At 40.3% G+C, this 15,140-nt stretch overlaps 1 protein-coding gene across 2 annotated transcripts in view; it reads right to left on the bottom strand.

The window, feature by feature from the left end:
• PPP1R1C (protein phosphatase 1 regulatory inhibitor subunit 1C) overlaps positions 1-15,140 on the bottom strand; it is a 94,187-nt gene that overhangs the window by 47,176 nt on the left and 31,871 nt on the right. Inside the window, exons 3-4 of one of the 2 annotated variants that reach the window (XM_025203234.1) lie at positions 6,583-6,620; positions 1,616-1,687 (exon numbers count right to left, since the gene is read on the bottom strand). In XM_025203234.1, coding sequence (XP_025059019.1) covers positions 1,616-1,687; positions 6,583-6,620 — 110 coding nt within the window. The remainder of the gene's footprint in view (positions 1-1,615; positions 1,688-6,582; positions 6,621-15,140) is intronic. The other variant, XM_006022852.1, reaches the window with a different exon arrangement.

Raw genomic sequence — 15,140 nt, 5'->3', positions numbered from 1 at the left:
GGAAAAGAAGATATGGTAGGACTTTTTAAATCAGCATTTTGTTCTCAAAGACACCATTGTGTATCTGTAGTCCTTAAGCCAATTCACTCAATGAGTTGCAAGGTTCACAGTGATGTAGCCAAGAGTACAGCAGTGGGTAGTGTTTAAAATGCTTTGGGGTATTTGGTATTTTGTTTTGTTTTGTTCACAAGCTACATCAGCCCAGCTCTATTTTCTTGTATCTCAAAGGAAATCACTCAGTTCCTAAGCAGAGCATCTGTCCCATGCCAGTGCCACTCAGTAGACATTAGTTATTCCTCTACTGAGTCTGAAGAACAGGTAAGCAACGCCATCTAATTCCCAAACATTACCTGAACATAACCATAAAGCTTGTGGGACAATGGTAGGTTACAGTCATTGTGAAATAATATAATGCATGCATGCAGCATTTAGTTTGTAAAGCATTTAAATTATAGTTAGTGTAGAGCAAGACAATATTTTAGTAAAAGTAATACACATTATTGTCTCCTCTGCCTTTTGTATATCAATTTATCTGGCTAGAGCACTAGATTTCTAATATCCAGTGAAGAAATTTTACCACAGTGTGATAAATAGGAAATTCTCCTGTGCACTTGGCTGATATAATTTTAACTGCTACTAAGAGCAGGATTGGAGAATTTATGTTATAGAACCAGGTGTTTGTACCTGCATTGTAGAGTAAATTGGCAAGGTAGTTCCCAACTACAAAGTAGCTTTACTGGAAATAATGCTAACTCTTTGTAATTCTATTTGTTTGCCATATGATACATTATGCTTACTGGGAGAGAGAAGAATTCAGGATCCATAGCATCTGACAGGAAACAATTTTCTTACTGGAACGGACCTTTGCCTGTGCCATAAAATGACCCACCACTGCCAGAATGTTGACTAAAGGTTTTAGTGAATCAGTGCTGAACACACTTAGCTACAAATGTGGCCAAGACAAACTCAGCTAAGCACCATTGTAGAAATTCAGCTAAAACCAAAAGTCCCAATCATTGCTTCTGCTCTTGTTGCTTGTATTTGGGTATAACTGTTGAAAAGCACCAAGCCCCTTTAGGGAGCTGCTAGAAGTTCTTGTTTCCTCCTGACTTCATTTTAAGTGCTCCAGACCTCAAAGATCAGACTTTCAATATGTAGCTTTGACCATAACTCCTTTGAGCATTTGCCCAGAAAGCAAGGCAGAACACAAGGGAATGCTTTAAGTAAGAAGTAAGCTGTATAGAGCTGATTTTGCAAACACTTTCTTATGCAGGCAGTTCTGTTCAAAGCAATGAACTTTGTTGCACAGATACAGGTCCACAGGGTTAGGATTTAAGTATATATTATCATAGGCTAATAAACGCACTTGGAATTTGAGAAGGGGCTGTTTTCTACCAATGTTGCTAAGATACTTTTCTCAGAAGGAAATGTAGAGGGAAATTAATTTAATTTATAAGATGTAGATTGAGGAGAACTAAACATCCAGCACTGCTTAGTCAATTAATCCATGGGCAAGTGTGCTCACTGTTTATCTAGTCCTTGGTTTTTAGTCCTAAGAGGTGATGCAAAGCCAGCAGTCAAAAAAAACATGCATTAACGTAGCAAGAAACAGTACCTGAACAGTACCTTTGATGGCAGGAGGAGTAAACACACTCTGCTTCCTCTGCTTAGGGGAGGCAGTCTGCGACTAAAAATAAAAAGAGGTTTCAGTAGCAATGTCAGTCAAACCATGTCGGACAATTTCCCAACCAAAAAATCCTTTCTGCTAGCATTTCTTCAGTTACACAGTCTTTCTACATCCCCTTTTTTCCAGCCTGCCCTGATATTGCTTACATAACTTTTTTTTCCATCTGAGTTCCTATTAGTTCAACTTCACTCAGTGATTAAGAATATGGACAATTATTCTTATGATATGGATAACCTTGAGATGCTTTACATGTATAGCAGAGAGATTTCTTGTAGAATGTCCCCTTGAATAAGGTAGTACTAGTTGTCTTATGTTACTTGGAGCCCTGTTAAATGGAAATATCAGTTTAACATCAGAGAACAGAACACAATCCTCTCCAATGGAATATTTTACCTGAGATTAGTCAGATTCCATAGTAGGATCATTCCTTAATCAACTCCATAAAAGTACATGCACATAAAAATCCAGGTTTCAAAACAGAGGTTGATATCCATAAATAATACATTTTTACACCTCATATTCACTCAGCAGTCACAGAAAAAATTCATGAAGAAATATTATTGTATAAATTGTAAGGCACTCTATATATGAGTGTGACTACATATATGAAGTGTCATGATTATATATTTAAAAAATACCTCTAAGGAAAATGGGATTTTAGTTCCTGGGTAAAATAGGCCCAACATTATTAATAAAACTTTTCACTGTAAAGAGTGTTTTTGAACACCAGAATAAAATAGACTGTACAACTAATATTCCATGTAAAATTGATATCCTTTTACACAGATTTACAAAATGCAAGGTTTATTTTAATCCATATTCAAGGAAAGGTAATGCAAAAATTGATAGTCCTACAGAAAAAGAGCCTTGAGACTGCATTTTGGAATTCTGAATCCCTAAAGAATACGGCCCATGTACAGATATCATTTATGAATAAAAGATACACTGCATTCAAAGGAAACTATATGGGCATGATGTTTCTACTAGGAGAATCACTGTTCACCCAGTAGAAACTATAAGTATACAAGCATTCATGCAATTTCTCCCTGGGGAAACATGCTCTCTCTGGAAAAAGGTCTTCCAGGTGTTAACCTAGAAAATATCCCCTCTGAAAGAAACTCTCTCTCAAGAGTGAATTCCTGTAATGCTCCTTTCCTGCTCTGGTCCAGGAGGTAACTGGAGCATTAGGGCAAAGTCCCCGACCTATTTCCCAGTCTGGCAACTGGGAGCAGAAAAGGGGAGCAGATGAACCTTGCTTGCCACCTGCTCCCCAAACCAGACTCCCAGCGTGGGCAGTGCTGGGAAGGTGGGGGTTCATGGTAGTGGGCTCACTTGAGTGACATGGGTGGCAATTTTGAAGGTGGGGTGGCTGAAAGCCAGGGCTGGGAAAGCTCTCCCCGCTGCAGTTTCCCAGCCCATAGCCCTTAAATGCAACCAATATTGCAATTTAAAAGCCATGAATTTGGAAACTGGTGGCTGGGAGGCTGTCCACAGCCCCGCATATCCACACATCCCATCTAGGCTACACACATGGTAATTTAAAGCTCCGGTGCCTATTGACAGCCCCCAGGCAGGGGAGTGGACAGGCTGTCAAGTAATGGGCTCTCTTAGGGTGGGGTTGACCCATGGAGCAGCCCTCTAGCACCCCCTGGCTAGAGAGCTTTGAGAAAGTCCTGCTGGTAAAAATGAACGGCTGTCTGTGGCCACTGACATTCTTCACAGACTAGAGAGATGCCCTCCCACACACACACTTTCCAATGATTCATTCACTCCCAAAATAATAACTATAAACATCTAAATGACATGCTGTAACAAGTGGACGTCTCAGGGCCAGTCTCAATGTAGGCCCACCCACTTGTTCTGGGCAAACCACCAGCCCATCTCTCCTACCACTCCTTGATGTTCTTGATTGTCTAATGTTAATCAGACAGGAGGCTGCCCTTTACCTGCCATGATGATAAGGGCCTATGCACATGACTCCGACCCTCCCTTATCATGTCCCATGCCTCACAGATGTTTCATGGCCTAACACCTGGTCTTATCATATTCCTAATATACCTACTGGGTTCCAAGCCCCGTCCCTGGGCTCCAAGTCCCTCTCTGGGCCTTCAAGCCCCATCCCCAGGCTCCAAGCCCTGTCCTCAGGCTCCAAGCCCTGTCTCCAGCCTCCAAGCCTCTCTCTGAACTCCAAGCCCCATCCTTGGGCTCCAAGCCCTGCCCTTGGGATCTAAGCCCCTTTATGGGCCTATAAGCCTCTTACCTGGGCCTAAAAGCCCCTCACTATGGGACTAGGGCTTCAAGCCCCATCCTACTTGCTGTCTCTCTGAGCTATTACCCTTTATCCCCTTGCCTGGGAGCTTCTTCCAGCTCCCCAAAACTCAGGGCCCCACCCCCCTGGAGCTTAAAATTTGGCTCCCTAGTGAGACCTTAGACTCCACTGTGAGTCTGGGCGCTGCCTCAGGTCCCTTTTCCTGACCTGGTCCCTACCTCAGTACTCGCAGTCAGCCTGGGCTCCCCCTGCATTGATCTAACTACCCACCAGGGATGTGGGGGCTGGGGTTATCAGGTGCCCCTACCCACCTTTCACTGCGGAGATAACTGGCCCGGCATTTCTGGGGGGCTGTCCTGCCACAGACAGTCCCACCAGGCCACCCTTCCCTGGCAGGGTGCAGTTTCTGGTCATACCCTGGGCCAGGAGCCTCCAGACATCCCCAATAGCTCCTCCCTAACCTCTGAGTTGTAATGAGAGCAGCTCAGCCAGTGGTGTCTCGCTGGCTCCTAGCAGCAGACTGCTGCCCCTGCTGTTTAGGGCCCAGCCTTTATATATAACAGCTGGCCTCTATTCCCCAAGCAGGCATCATTGCCTAATTGGGATAACAGCCAGCTGCAGGCTGCCTGGGTGCAGCCCACACCCCTGGCAGTAACAGAGCACTCTGTGCTCTGTTACACATGCCCTAAAATGGATTTTATTTAAAAGAGTTGCATTGACATTATTAAGATTAGTACAACCCTAAAGCTGTTTTTACACATGGTCTACCGATCTAGTTCACAGTATATTATAATATAATGATAACCCTGTAAGTAAAACAGTACAACTCCCCTAAAATGAATGTAATTGCATGCATATCAAGATGTTTACTTCATAGCTTTTTTCCAAATAAGAAGGATAGTAAGCTGTAATGCATCATATTAGAAGTAATTTAAGATATAAGTATTTGGATAAAATATGAACCCTAACAAATATATCGGTATAAAATCTACACATAAACCAGACTTAAGAGATCTACTCTTTTCTCTAGTTAGCTTCATATTTAATCATAATAATATAATGGAAATTAATCTTTTCTTAAATATTTACTATAAAGAACTCACTGCATTTCTCTGGGTATGTGAATATGGTATATAATAAGTTCTTTAAGAGGTTTACTCATTCATCAGAAATTAGTTTAAGCTCATTTTCAGAAACAAAACACTTTCTCATAAACATGGACAAGACTATTACGTTATTTTAGCATAATGGATGGAATATGCTGTTTATGAATAAAAGATCTGTTGTATTCAAAGAGAATTATTTATACTCATTGTGTGATGAGACATTGATCTTCATGCCAGTAAGCCTTTCTAAGTCTGTATTTGGACCCAAATTGGAAACAATCAATACCGCCTATTGCTATTTAAAGCAATGACTGCTTCTCAAAAACACCAGTGAAAGAGAAAGTGAAGCTGGGGGGAAGAGACATGAAAAAGGGAGCTAACCTTGAACAAGGTTGTATAGTTAAGGTTTAATATAACACTAATAAGATTACCCTTGATTTTAATGGGCATCAGGCCTAGGCCCTGCACCATTTGTAGCAATGGCACAAAGGCTAAAACAAACCTGTTATCCCTATACTCACTAGGGTTGTGAGAAGCTTCAGTCCCTGATTCGATTCAGCAGAGATTCGGCCCGATTCAGTGGCTGAATGTCTGAATCCGAATCAAATCAGTCGACCCTTTAATCTATCCAAATCAAATTGGAACCCTCCAAATAGATTCAGCAATTCGGCTGTAGACCCAGTTTTAAATGTTTTTTCTACATACCTCTAGGTAGCAGGGGTTCATGAATGCTGAGGTGCTGGGGCACCTGGAGTGTCCCACAGAAGAATGGGGGGCTCCTCAGCACACCCGGCAAAACAGACCCGGAAATGGACCAGAATTAGTTCTGATCCACTTCTGGGTTTGCCAGGGAGTGCACTGCTCCCACCCCCCCCCCTCCCGCCACCCCCTCCTGGGTTGGCAGCTGGTGCCTCCTGGGTTTGGGAGGGCACCAGGGTAGCCCTGCGGCCAATCGCCGAGCCACACTCCATGGCGTACCCAGAAGTGGATCAGAAGTACTTCCGGTCCGCTTCTGGGTTCATTGCTGAGTATGCAGCCCCCCCGCATTTCTGTGGGATGCTCCACATGCCCCAGCATCTCAACGATCATGAGCCACCCCTGCTACCTCAAGGTACGTAGAAAAAACTTGTAAAGCTATGTCTATGTCTGAATCGCTGATTCCTCGAATCAGCACTGAATCTTCAAATTCAGATTCAGCCAAATAAAATCAGGGACAGTGATCCAAATCAACGAATCAAATCACTGTTCCCAATTTGGGCCAAATCCGAATAAAATAGGGCCCATTTTGCACACCCCTAATACTCACCACTACTACTGAATAGAATTTGCTCTTGCTACATCAACCTTAATGGAGACTAAGGAATAAGTTGGCCAGAATTGAAAGAGGAATAGGAACATGTACATAGCTGATAGCTAGAGGTTGGACCATTATAAACAACTGTATATGCCAGCAAAGTAAGTATTAATATATTTCAAAATGGGTGTTAAATAATAGTGTTTTAAAAATGTATCTAACTTACTTCTCCTTGTGAGCTGTTCGTTCTCTTCTCATCTCTTTCTATAAGAGGGAAAAGAAAGAATTAGAAAAAAAGTGCAAAAAAGTGTCTCAGGGATAAACATTGAAGACCATAGTATGAACTCTACAGCACCACTCAGCGAGAAATAACTCTACAGATTTGTATCTTTACCCAGTCCTGCCTTTATGGCCAAGTCATCAAAAGCAGTTGGGCACCTCTCTCCTAATCATTTCTAGGGAAATTAGAAACGAGAGTTAAGTGAAAAAGGTATTTGAGGTTCATAAGTGCTTTGGCCAGATAGTTAAAACAGCTCAACACTCAGCAGCTCTCCTGAAGAACCCTGTGTGCATCTGGGTGATAAACTCTGTTAAAAATCTAGCCTTTTTATTGTAGCCCATTTGTGACTGGAACTGCATCTTTTTTCTGTTTGAAACATATGTAACACATGACAGGCACTACTGGAAATTTTAAAATAATAATTAATAATTTCAAAACAATGAATTAATCTAGCATAATAGAAAATAATGATATGGCTACAGATCATCTTGAATTTCACATACAATTACCAAGTAATCTAGAATATATTCACATGTAATTTTGCTGTTTCAAAGTTTAATGCTAGCACACTGATTTAGGGTCAGAAGTGATCATGGGGAATCTCCTTATTGCCTGATTCTGTCAGTTTATTTCCAGAGGACTGCTGTGATGCCAGAAATGGCCACTACCACTTCTACAATAAAGTAAATACTTTCAGTAACCTATCTATCAATCACGATAACGTATATAGTAGAAGAGAAAAAAATTCTTAACCCTTGTTGATAATCAGTTTATCCCCTGTTGTATGAGAATGCATTGTCTTTCTAATGCAGTCAAAAGCTTACATACTGTTAATAGTCAGAAGTCAGAAAGTGAGTCTTCATTTCTTGGGAATGATCTGTCTGTTACTGAATGATTTTGATGTTGATTAATTATAAAGTTCTAGAACAAATGACACTAAAATACAATAAGACCAATATATCCCCCTGGACACCCCCGATCATCTTTCCTGCTAGAGAGAAGGAGAGAGAGAGGAGAGAGAAAAGAGATGGGAAAGAGATTAATGTATCAATCAAGATTTATTTATGTATTTGAAGGTATTTTCTAGAGTATCCCTCACTGTTGTTATCAGAACACCTGGCAAACATTAATGAGTCACTGTAGTTCTTCCTAAAATAGATCTCCTGCTGACTTCATGAAGCACACATTAACACTACTAATATCCCATGTTATGGAGAACAAATCAAAACAGATAATAAATATTAGAATTAATTACTTAAGAAGGAGGTAGCATAACAGAGCAGATAGACTACCAGTCTAGAAGTCATATGGCTTGTTCCTCCAATTGACCTATTATGTGACCTATTATGTGACCTTGAGTAAATTCTCATCTCCCTGATTTTCCTATTTGTAAATACAAATAGTGATACGGACTCTTCTTTGTAAAGCACTTTGAGATCTAAAGATGGAACATGGAAAAGAAGACATCATTTATTGTGGTGCTGATTATTATTTTATATATGCAAGAAAGATGTCAGACATTACTTGGAGTTCTTCATGACAAGATTTGCAGAATCAGGACCCTGGATTTTGAACCTGGAATTTGAATGACCTCAAAACACAGCAAAAGCTTATTTTTGACACATTTCTTTCTGAGACCCCCAATCTGTCTAGATTCATGGGTTTATCAGCAAACTAAAGCTGAAATTTAGATTGGGAATAACACCTGCAATAAGGTTTGCCTGGTTTCATATGCATTTCCTTAAGGCTTGTACAGCTCTTATCAGGAACAGTTGCACTTTTAAAATTTCTTCTCAACAGGATCACATTAAACCTGCCAGCACTGGACAGTGCTGCTAAACTTTCCTGTTTGTCTTATTCATAGCAGCACTTACCTAGCAGTCAGTCATATGAACATGATTTACCTGTATATATACACAGTGCCAAATACCTAGCAGAGTGGCACTGTCAAAATTTAAGAATGTAGAAATTAAGACTATGAAACCACAGTGAAATGGAGACATCAAATACCAGCCTTGAGAATATCCACCATGGAGCTGAGGAAGACAAACGTGAAGCAGTTGTTGACGGCAGTATTCAGTGAATTAAAGAGTAAAGGGAAGGAAGCAAAAGAAATGACAGCTGGAGAACTAGTTGGAGTCAAAGGTGCTTTTTTAGAAGATGGAGAGACCAAAGCATGCTTGTATTTTGAAAGGAGCATGCCAGAAGATAGTGAAAAATGAAGCATGAGAGGGGGAAAATAAGGAGGACTAGAGCCAGGGAGATGAAGTGGGGCTGGTGGACAGTTTGGCGGTAGAAGGCAGATATAAACTTAATTCTTAGTGTATGGGCAAAAGAGAGGCTTACAGAAATGGAGAAGTTACAGTTGAATCAGAACTGAAGGAGAAAAGAAAACTGGTACAACATTTGATATAGGGGGAGGAAAAAAATAGTAGTAGTTAAAGCCAGGTGACCAGGCAGCGTGATAGCCACATCATCATAGGACTGCCAAGAATCATTCAGCTGCACGGCAACAGGAGCAGAAGCAAAAACCAGAGATAAGCCAGAGGTCAGAGACAGATTTTATGGTAAGCAAGAAGAGCAAAGGGGTGCAAAACAAAATGCAGGAGTGAACAGCAGAGAGCTACTGTACCCAGGGAAATTTATTGGAAGAATTATACTGTATAATTAGAGTACTATTGTTATAGAGTTATACCCATGTGGATGAAATTGAAGAGTTCCTTTTCCCAATGTAGCTTGGAAAGCAATATGAGCCTGACTCAGAGAAGGGCACTCAGTTCCAAATTATACCTATAATTTCCCATAGAGAAAAGCTATGAGCCAGTAGATAAATTGTGGGATGAAAAGGCAGGGAATAGGGAGAAAGGAATATCATTACATGAACTAAACAAGACCAAAGATCTCTGGCTCCTTAACAACAAGCTAAATGAACAATAGAATTCTGTATGTGTGCGTTCTTGTGGTGATTTGGTTTGAACATCTAAGCCTCTGTAAACTCACTTAAGAGTATGCAATTTGATTTATTTACTAAATTTCTCTTTACCATATATACTGCCTTCCTGAACTGAGCCAGGGCCAAACCCCTAGTGGTTCATAACTTGGTTAGTCTCAAGGTACACCTCAGAAAATGCCAGCTCTTGGTTTTCACTTATTTCTTGACTATGGAAAAATAACAGAGTAATTATTCTGTTGCAAAAAAACTCAAAAAGACCACAATAGGTCAGAATATTTTTTGATACTATGGTTTCCTAGTTGAAATCTCTGGGTTTAGTATGTGAATCATGACATCCCAAATGAGAATTGCTGATCTAGCACCATCCATTAATGTTCTACATGCATCTTCCACAATTAAGCAGTGGTTATGGCTTAAAGGGGCCCTGAATGTATGTTCCAGCTAAAGGGCATCCCAACACCTCTCTAAGCCACACACAATGCTTAATTGCAAGACTAAGTTATACAGAGAATAGGAGCAAGTGAGTAGGGCTTGTTTCTTTGCCAGCAGTCCTGGATTCAGCAGGGAGGACATGATATAGCATTTTGGTGCTAATTCTCCTTGAGAGAATTGAAGACTTAAAACAAATTATAAATATTGGAGCTGATTTATATGAACAGATAAAATCCTCATACCTCATAGGAGTCAGTAGCAAACTCTCCTTGGTTGATCCAGAGTCAAGATTTCATCTATAGTCTTCCATGCTTATATTAGGCTGTTGACTGATGTTCAGTTAAAGGCGAGATGGGATCTGATTCATGATTCCAACTATCATGCCTCTTTCCAAGCCACATGTGTATGGCAGGAAGTGAGACTGTGGAATTGGGGATCAGAGGCTAATCATGTCCTGTCACCCTATCACAGGGGTTTTCAACATTTTTAAGGAGTGTACACTGGTGGCAGTGGCCAGATGCGAAGCTGGGGAGAGGTGGGGGCCGCCAGACACTTGCCTCTGGCTGGAAGCACCAGTCAGCTGATCAGTCTATCAGTTGACTGGCCCTTCTAGACTTTGGACCAGAGTCTTGAAGGGCTTTGGTGCACTCCCAAGCCTGGGAATGCCAATCAGCTGACTGGTATTCCCAGGCCTTGGAGTGAACTGGTCATATGTTCAATGCTTCCAGCTACAAAATTATTATACACATTTTGTGTAATAATTTTGTGCCTTATTCTCTATATTATCACACCATTAATTGCTTGAATGTGTGGCAGAGCTACTACTTAAGACATGATTAACTGGTTAATCATGTCTTAAGGATAATCTTTGCCAGGGGCCTTAGAAACAGAAAAAATGTTGACCCATACTTAATAGGAATGCAATTACACTGTTCTTAATAGTGTGGCAACCCATACTTAATAGTATGGTGAGTTGTTTTGATCTGGTGGTTCCACATTCAGTGAACTGAAATGCAGGACACTTGTATTTGCTATTTCTCCCATACAGGTTCTGTGCCACTTTTTTATTTGTAAGTGTTTTTATGTTGCTCCATCATATATACATTGTTGTGTTACGTTTCAAATCAAACCCTATGGCAGTTTTCAACTCTATGCTGCTCTAATTAGCTGACAAAAATCTAGTCTATTTATAAGTCATTTATCAACAAATCCTGATTTTAAGTAGTATATTAGAAATGGCTTTGAAGAGCTAGGAACATATATGTACATACCCAAGATATTTTAAACTGGCTGCACTCAAAAGTAATGTTGAAGGATCTCAAACGTGTGCTGAGGGAAGGCTGTTATTAACTATCCACTACCATTTTTTAATAACATTTAGAAACAGTGACTCTAAGGCCACATGGGCTAAATTGCACTTCAGTCTCTCCCAGTAAATAAAGGCTTCAAATACAGTGGTCTGACTTTGTTCAGAGTTTTCAGGAAGAGAAAACTTCCTGATCTAATTTTTATAAATCAAAGACTGCTTGTGAAGCTCAGGAATAAGAATAGCTAGACAGATAATTAATAGTCCTCATATTGAGAGTGTTCCTGAAGTGAGTTTCATGCCTGCAGAGGCTGCACCTCTGCGCAACTCAGATAGAAACAAGAGGCTGATTCCCCCTGATGGAGGATCTGCCCACTCAGGGCTCACTGCAGTCTTTATTCAGTGCGAACTCCACTCTCTTTAAGTGGACTTGGAAAAGAAGCTGCAATGTTTGCTTCAGTGATATTTCTGAAACACAGAGGGAAAGACACTGGGGAATTCTTCTACTGAAAGCCTCTTTCAGCATATCTGTTTCTAATGCTTGGTTTCCCAGCCACACAATTATGTTCACACACATAATGTGCAGTCAGTTCACTTACACCAAAGATACTTCGCTACAAATGAGATCAGAAGGTGGCTGTGCTCTGGGTTATAGTCAAAATGTCAACTGCTGTATTTGATTATCAGTTTTCCAACAAATAGCTATTATTGCTGTGAAAAAAACATGACCACATAGTCATGTGGTCTCTTTAGGTTGAGAATGGATAGAGGAAACAAAGGCATTACTCATCTGTTTCCCTTCCCCCTTCTCCTACTGGGTACAGTTAATGCACTTGCAGTGACTGTGCAGGGCATGAGGTGACATATTTTAAGTGACTTGGCCTCTGATATCATCACCTGTGGGTTCCCCAATGGAGTCATCCTGCTAAAGCAGATCTCATCAGACAAAGTAATCTGCTCCTTCCTGCCCTGATAAGAGCAAATAAAAACTCCTACTGCAGGTTTCTGCAGTCAAACACAGGGAAAGGAGAATGGGTTGCAGAGAGCAGCTGTCAACACAGAAGAAGCTGAATGAGTGGCAGGTATAATTGCGATGACTTGAGAGTGGCATCAGAAAAATGTAGTTCATTGTAGTCCACTAGAAGGCACTAGCAAGGCACATACAGTGCTGTTCATTGCAATATCTCTCTACGGCAAAAGATGAATTTCTTGTAAACTGTACAATTGATGACTTATTACAAACAGGGGAGAAGGGCAGACTTCCTCTTGTGGCCCAGATCTGAGATTCATGAGCTGAAATGGATCAACATTTTTTTGCTTTTGATTAAAACTTGTCATTTAAAACTTACATTTTATTTTTTGCTCATTTGCTTTATTTTTGCTGTTAACCTCTCTCTGTCTCTGTCTCTCTCACTTTTTCATTTTTTCTCCATTTTTCAGTGAAAAGAGGCAAGTGAAAAAAAATGGACCCCCCCCCCCAAAAACGCCCTAAAAAAATGGCCCCCCCCCCCCCACACACACACTTTCTCTCACTTTTTAGGGCCTTTCCAAGGGAAAAAGTCAGGTGTTGTTTTTCACTACTGTCTTTTATTGAAAGAGAGACAAAGGCAAAAGAGAGAGAGAGAAGTGACATATTAAGCAAAGGTGTGGCTTTCATGGTTTAATGGGAAATATGTGTTCAAAATAAAAATTTGGGTTTCTTTTCAGCCTTTTTTCTTTCCTGGTTTTTATAAAAATGAAGTTTCATTGAAAAAGGATTTCTTCATAACAAATAGTGTTCAATAAAACCACATTTTTAATTTAAAAAAACTCTTTTCAGTGAAAAAATGTCAATCAGATGTATTAAGGTGAACATAGCTGTTTCTCATTCCACCATGCAGTTTCTACATAAGCATATGCAAGTCATTATCATATCCATCACCTACAATATCTCAGGTCCCATCTGTGGAATGCAAGTAAAAATATTTCTCTTTTCTCTGTCATTTTTTCCCTTTATGTTTAGATCCTTTGAAGTGGCAACTGCCTTTTTCGATGTGTTTGTAGATTCATCAACAGGTCTCAGAATAGATTTGTTGCGTGCTTGCTCTAGATCTGGCTCCATGGTTAGTCCTCAGAGCCAATGCCTACAATTTGACTTCACAGCTCGTTAGTCATTTCATCAATATAAGCAGTAGGCCCACTTGAAAGTTTTCTGGCCAAAAAATCTTTCAAAAGAATATTGGGTTTCTAACTAAAAACAATTATGACAATTTTCTGCCTTATGTGGAAAAAAACACTGACTTTTCATTGAAACACTAATAACTGAAGATTTTCCTGTTTTCAGATAGAAACCCCACCCCCTGCATTCATTTGAAAACGTTTAGATTCTATTTTGTTTCAAAAACAAAATAAATTTTTCACTAAAAGACCTTTTTGATCAGCTTTGATTTGCTGCTTACATTCCACTTCATATTTCACGTGCTGTTTATGATTCCAGATGAAACTGCAATTTTCTCTAAGTGTTGGTTTTAAACATGCTGCAAGACAGTTTCCTCATCAGTCAAATGAGGGGTGTTTATATTCCTTTACATTCTTCTACATTCATTACATGACATGAACCTACATTACAAGGTCATGCACATGGGGAAAAATAACCTCAATTAAACATACACAATGCAGAGTTCTGACCTAGCAGTTATGACTCAGAGAAGAAACCTTGATGTCACTGCAGAAACTTATCTAAAGACATCAGCAAAAAGTGAAGTGGCATGCAAAAAAAAAGCCAATAAAATTTTGGGTGTCATTAAGAAGGGCACTGAAAACAAAACAAAAAGCATCATTATGCCCCTAAATCCATGGTGTGGCCACATCTTGGATATGGCATGTAGTTTTGTTCTTCACATCTCAAAAAGCATGTAGTAGAATTAGAAAAAGATACAGAGAAGGCCAACCAAAATAATTAAAGCATAGGTTCCCAAACTTTTTCTTATTGTGTACCTTCTTCCAGATTTACCAGCTACCCACATACCCCTACCAGATACGTTTTATATTTTTAACTCTTAAATGCCAATTATTATAATGAAAATTAAATCTGCCATTACACAATTTCTCCCATGTATCCCCCAGAGATATCTTGTACCCCAGGGGTATGAATACCACAGTTTGGGATGGTAGTTTGTACCCTGATCTAGGGTATGAAACAGGTGCCATATCAGGAAAGACTGAAAAGGCAAAAACTCTTCAGTTTGGAAAGGAAAAGGCTGAGGGAGGATACGATAGAGGTCTCTACAATCATAAAGGGTGTAGAGAAAGTGAATAGGAAACTTATTCACTAACTCTCAGAATAATAGAACTAGGAGGCACCCAGTGAAATTATCAAGAGACATTTAAAATTAGGAAGAAAAGGTTCTCTTTTATGCAGCACATAATTAATTTGTTGAACTCACTACTCCAGAAGGTTGTAGAGGCAGATAGTACATACAGCCAGATGCAAAAAGGAACTAGACAAATTCATGAGTGATAGATCTATTAGTAGCTTGTAAACAGAACATGTGGAGAGGTACCCTCTGACATCTCTAAATCAATGGTGGTGGATACCAGGGAGGGTAATGAGCAGGGGATAAATCATAGGTAAAACATAGGGAGACCACAGGGGGGCACATGCCCCTCCCCCCCCGAGATTGGCCCTCGCCAGCCGGGGAGTGGGAGGTGACAGCTGTGCACCTCCTGAGATTGGCCTTCACCAGCTGGGTAGTGGGAGGTGACAGCCATGCCCCGCTTAAGAATGCAGGGGTGCCAAAAGAAGCGCCAGTGGCACTTCCAGGTTTCCTGCTG

This window comes from Alligator sinensis, unplaced genomic scaffold, assembly GCF_000455745.1.
Source record: "Alligator sinensis unplaced genomic scaffold, ASM45574v1 scaffold269_1, whole genome shotgun sequence".
Lineage (NCBI taxonomy): Eukaryota > Metazoa > Chordata > Crocodylia > Alligatoridae > Alligator > Alligator sinensis.
The sequence above is the reverse complement of the archived record's forward strand: the minus strand, read 5'-3'. Positions and strand labels throughout refer to the sequence as shown.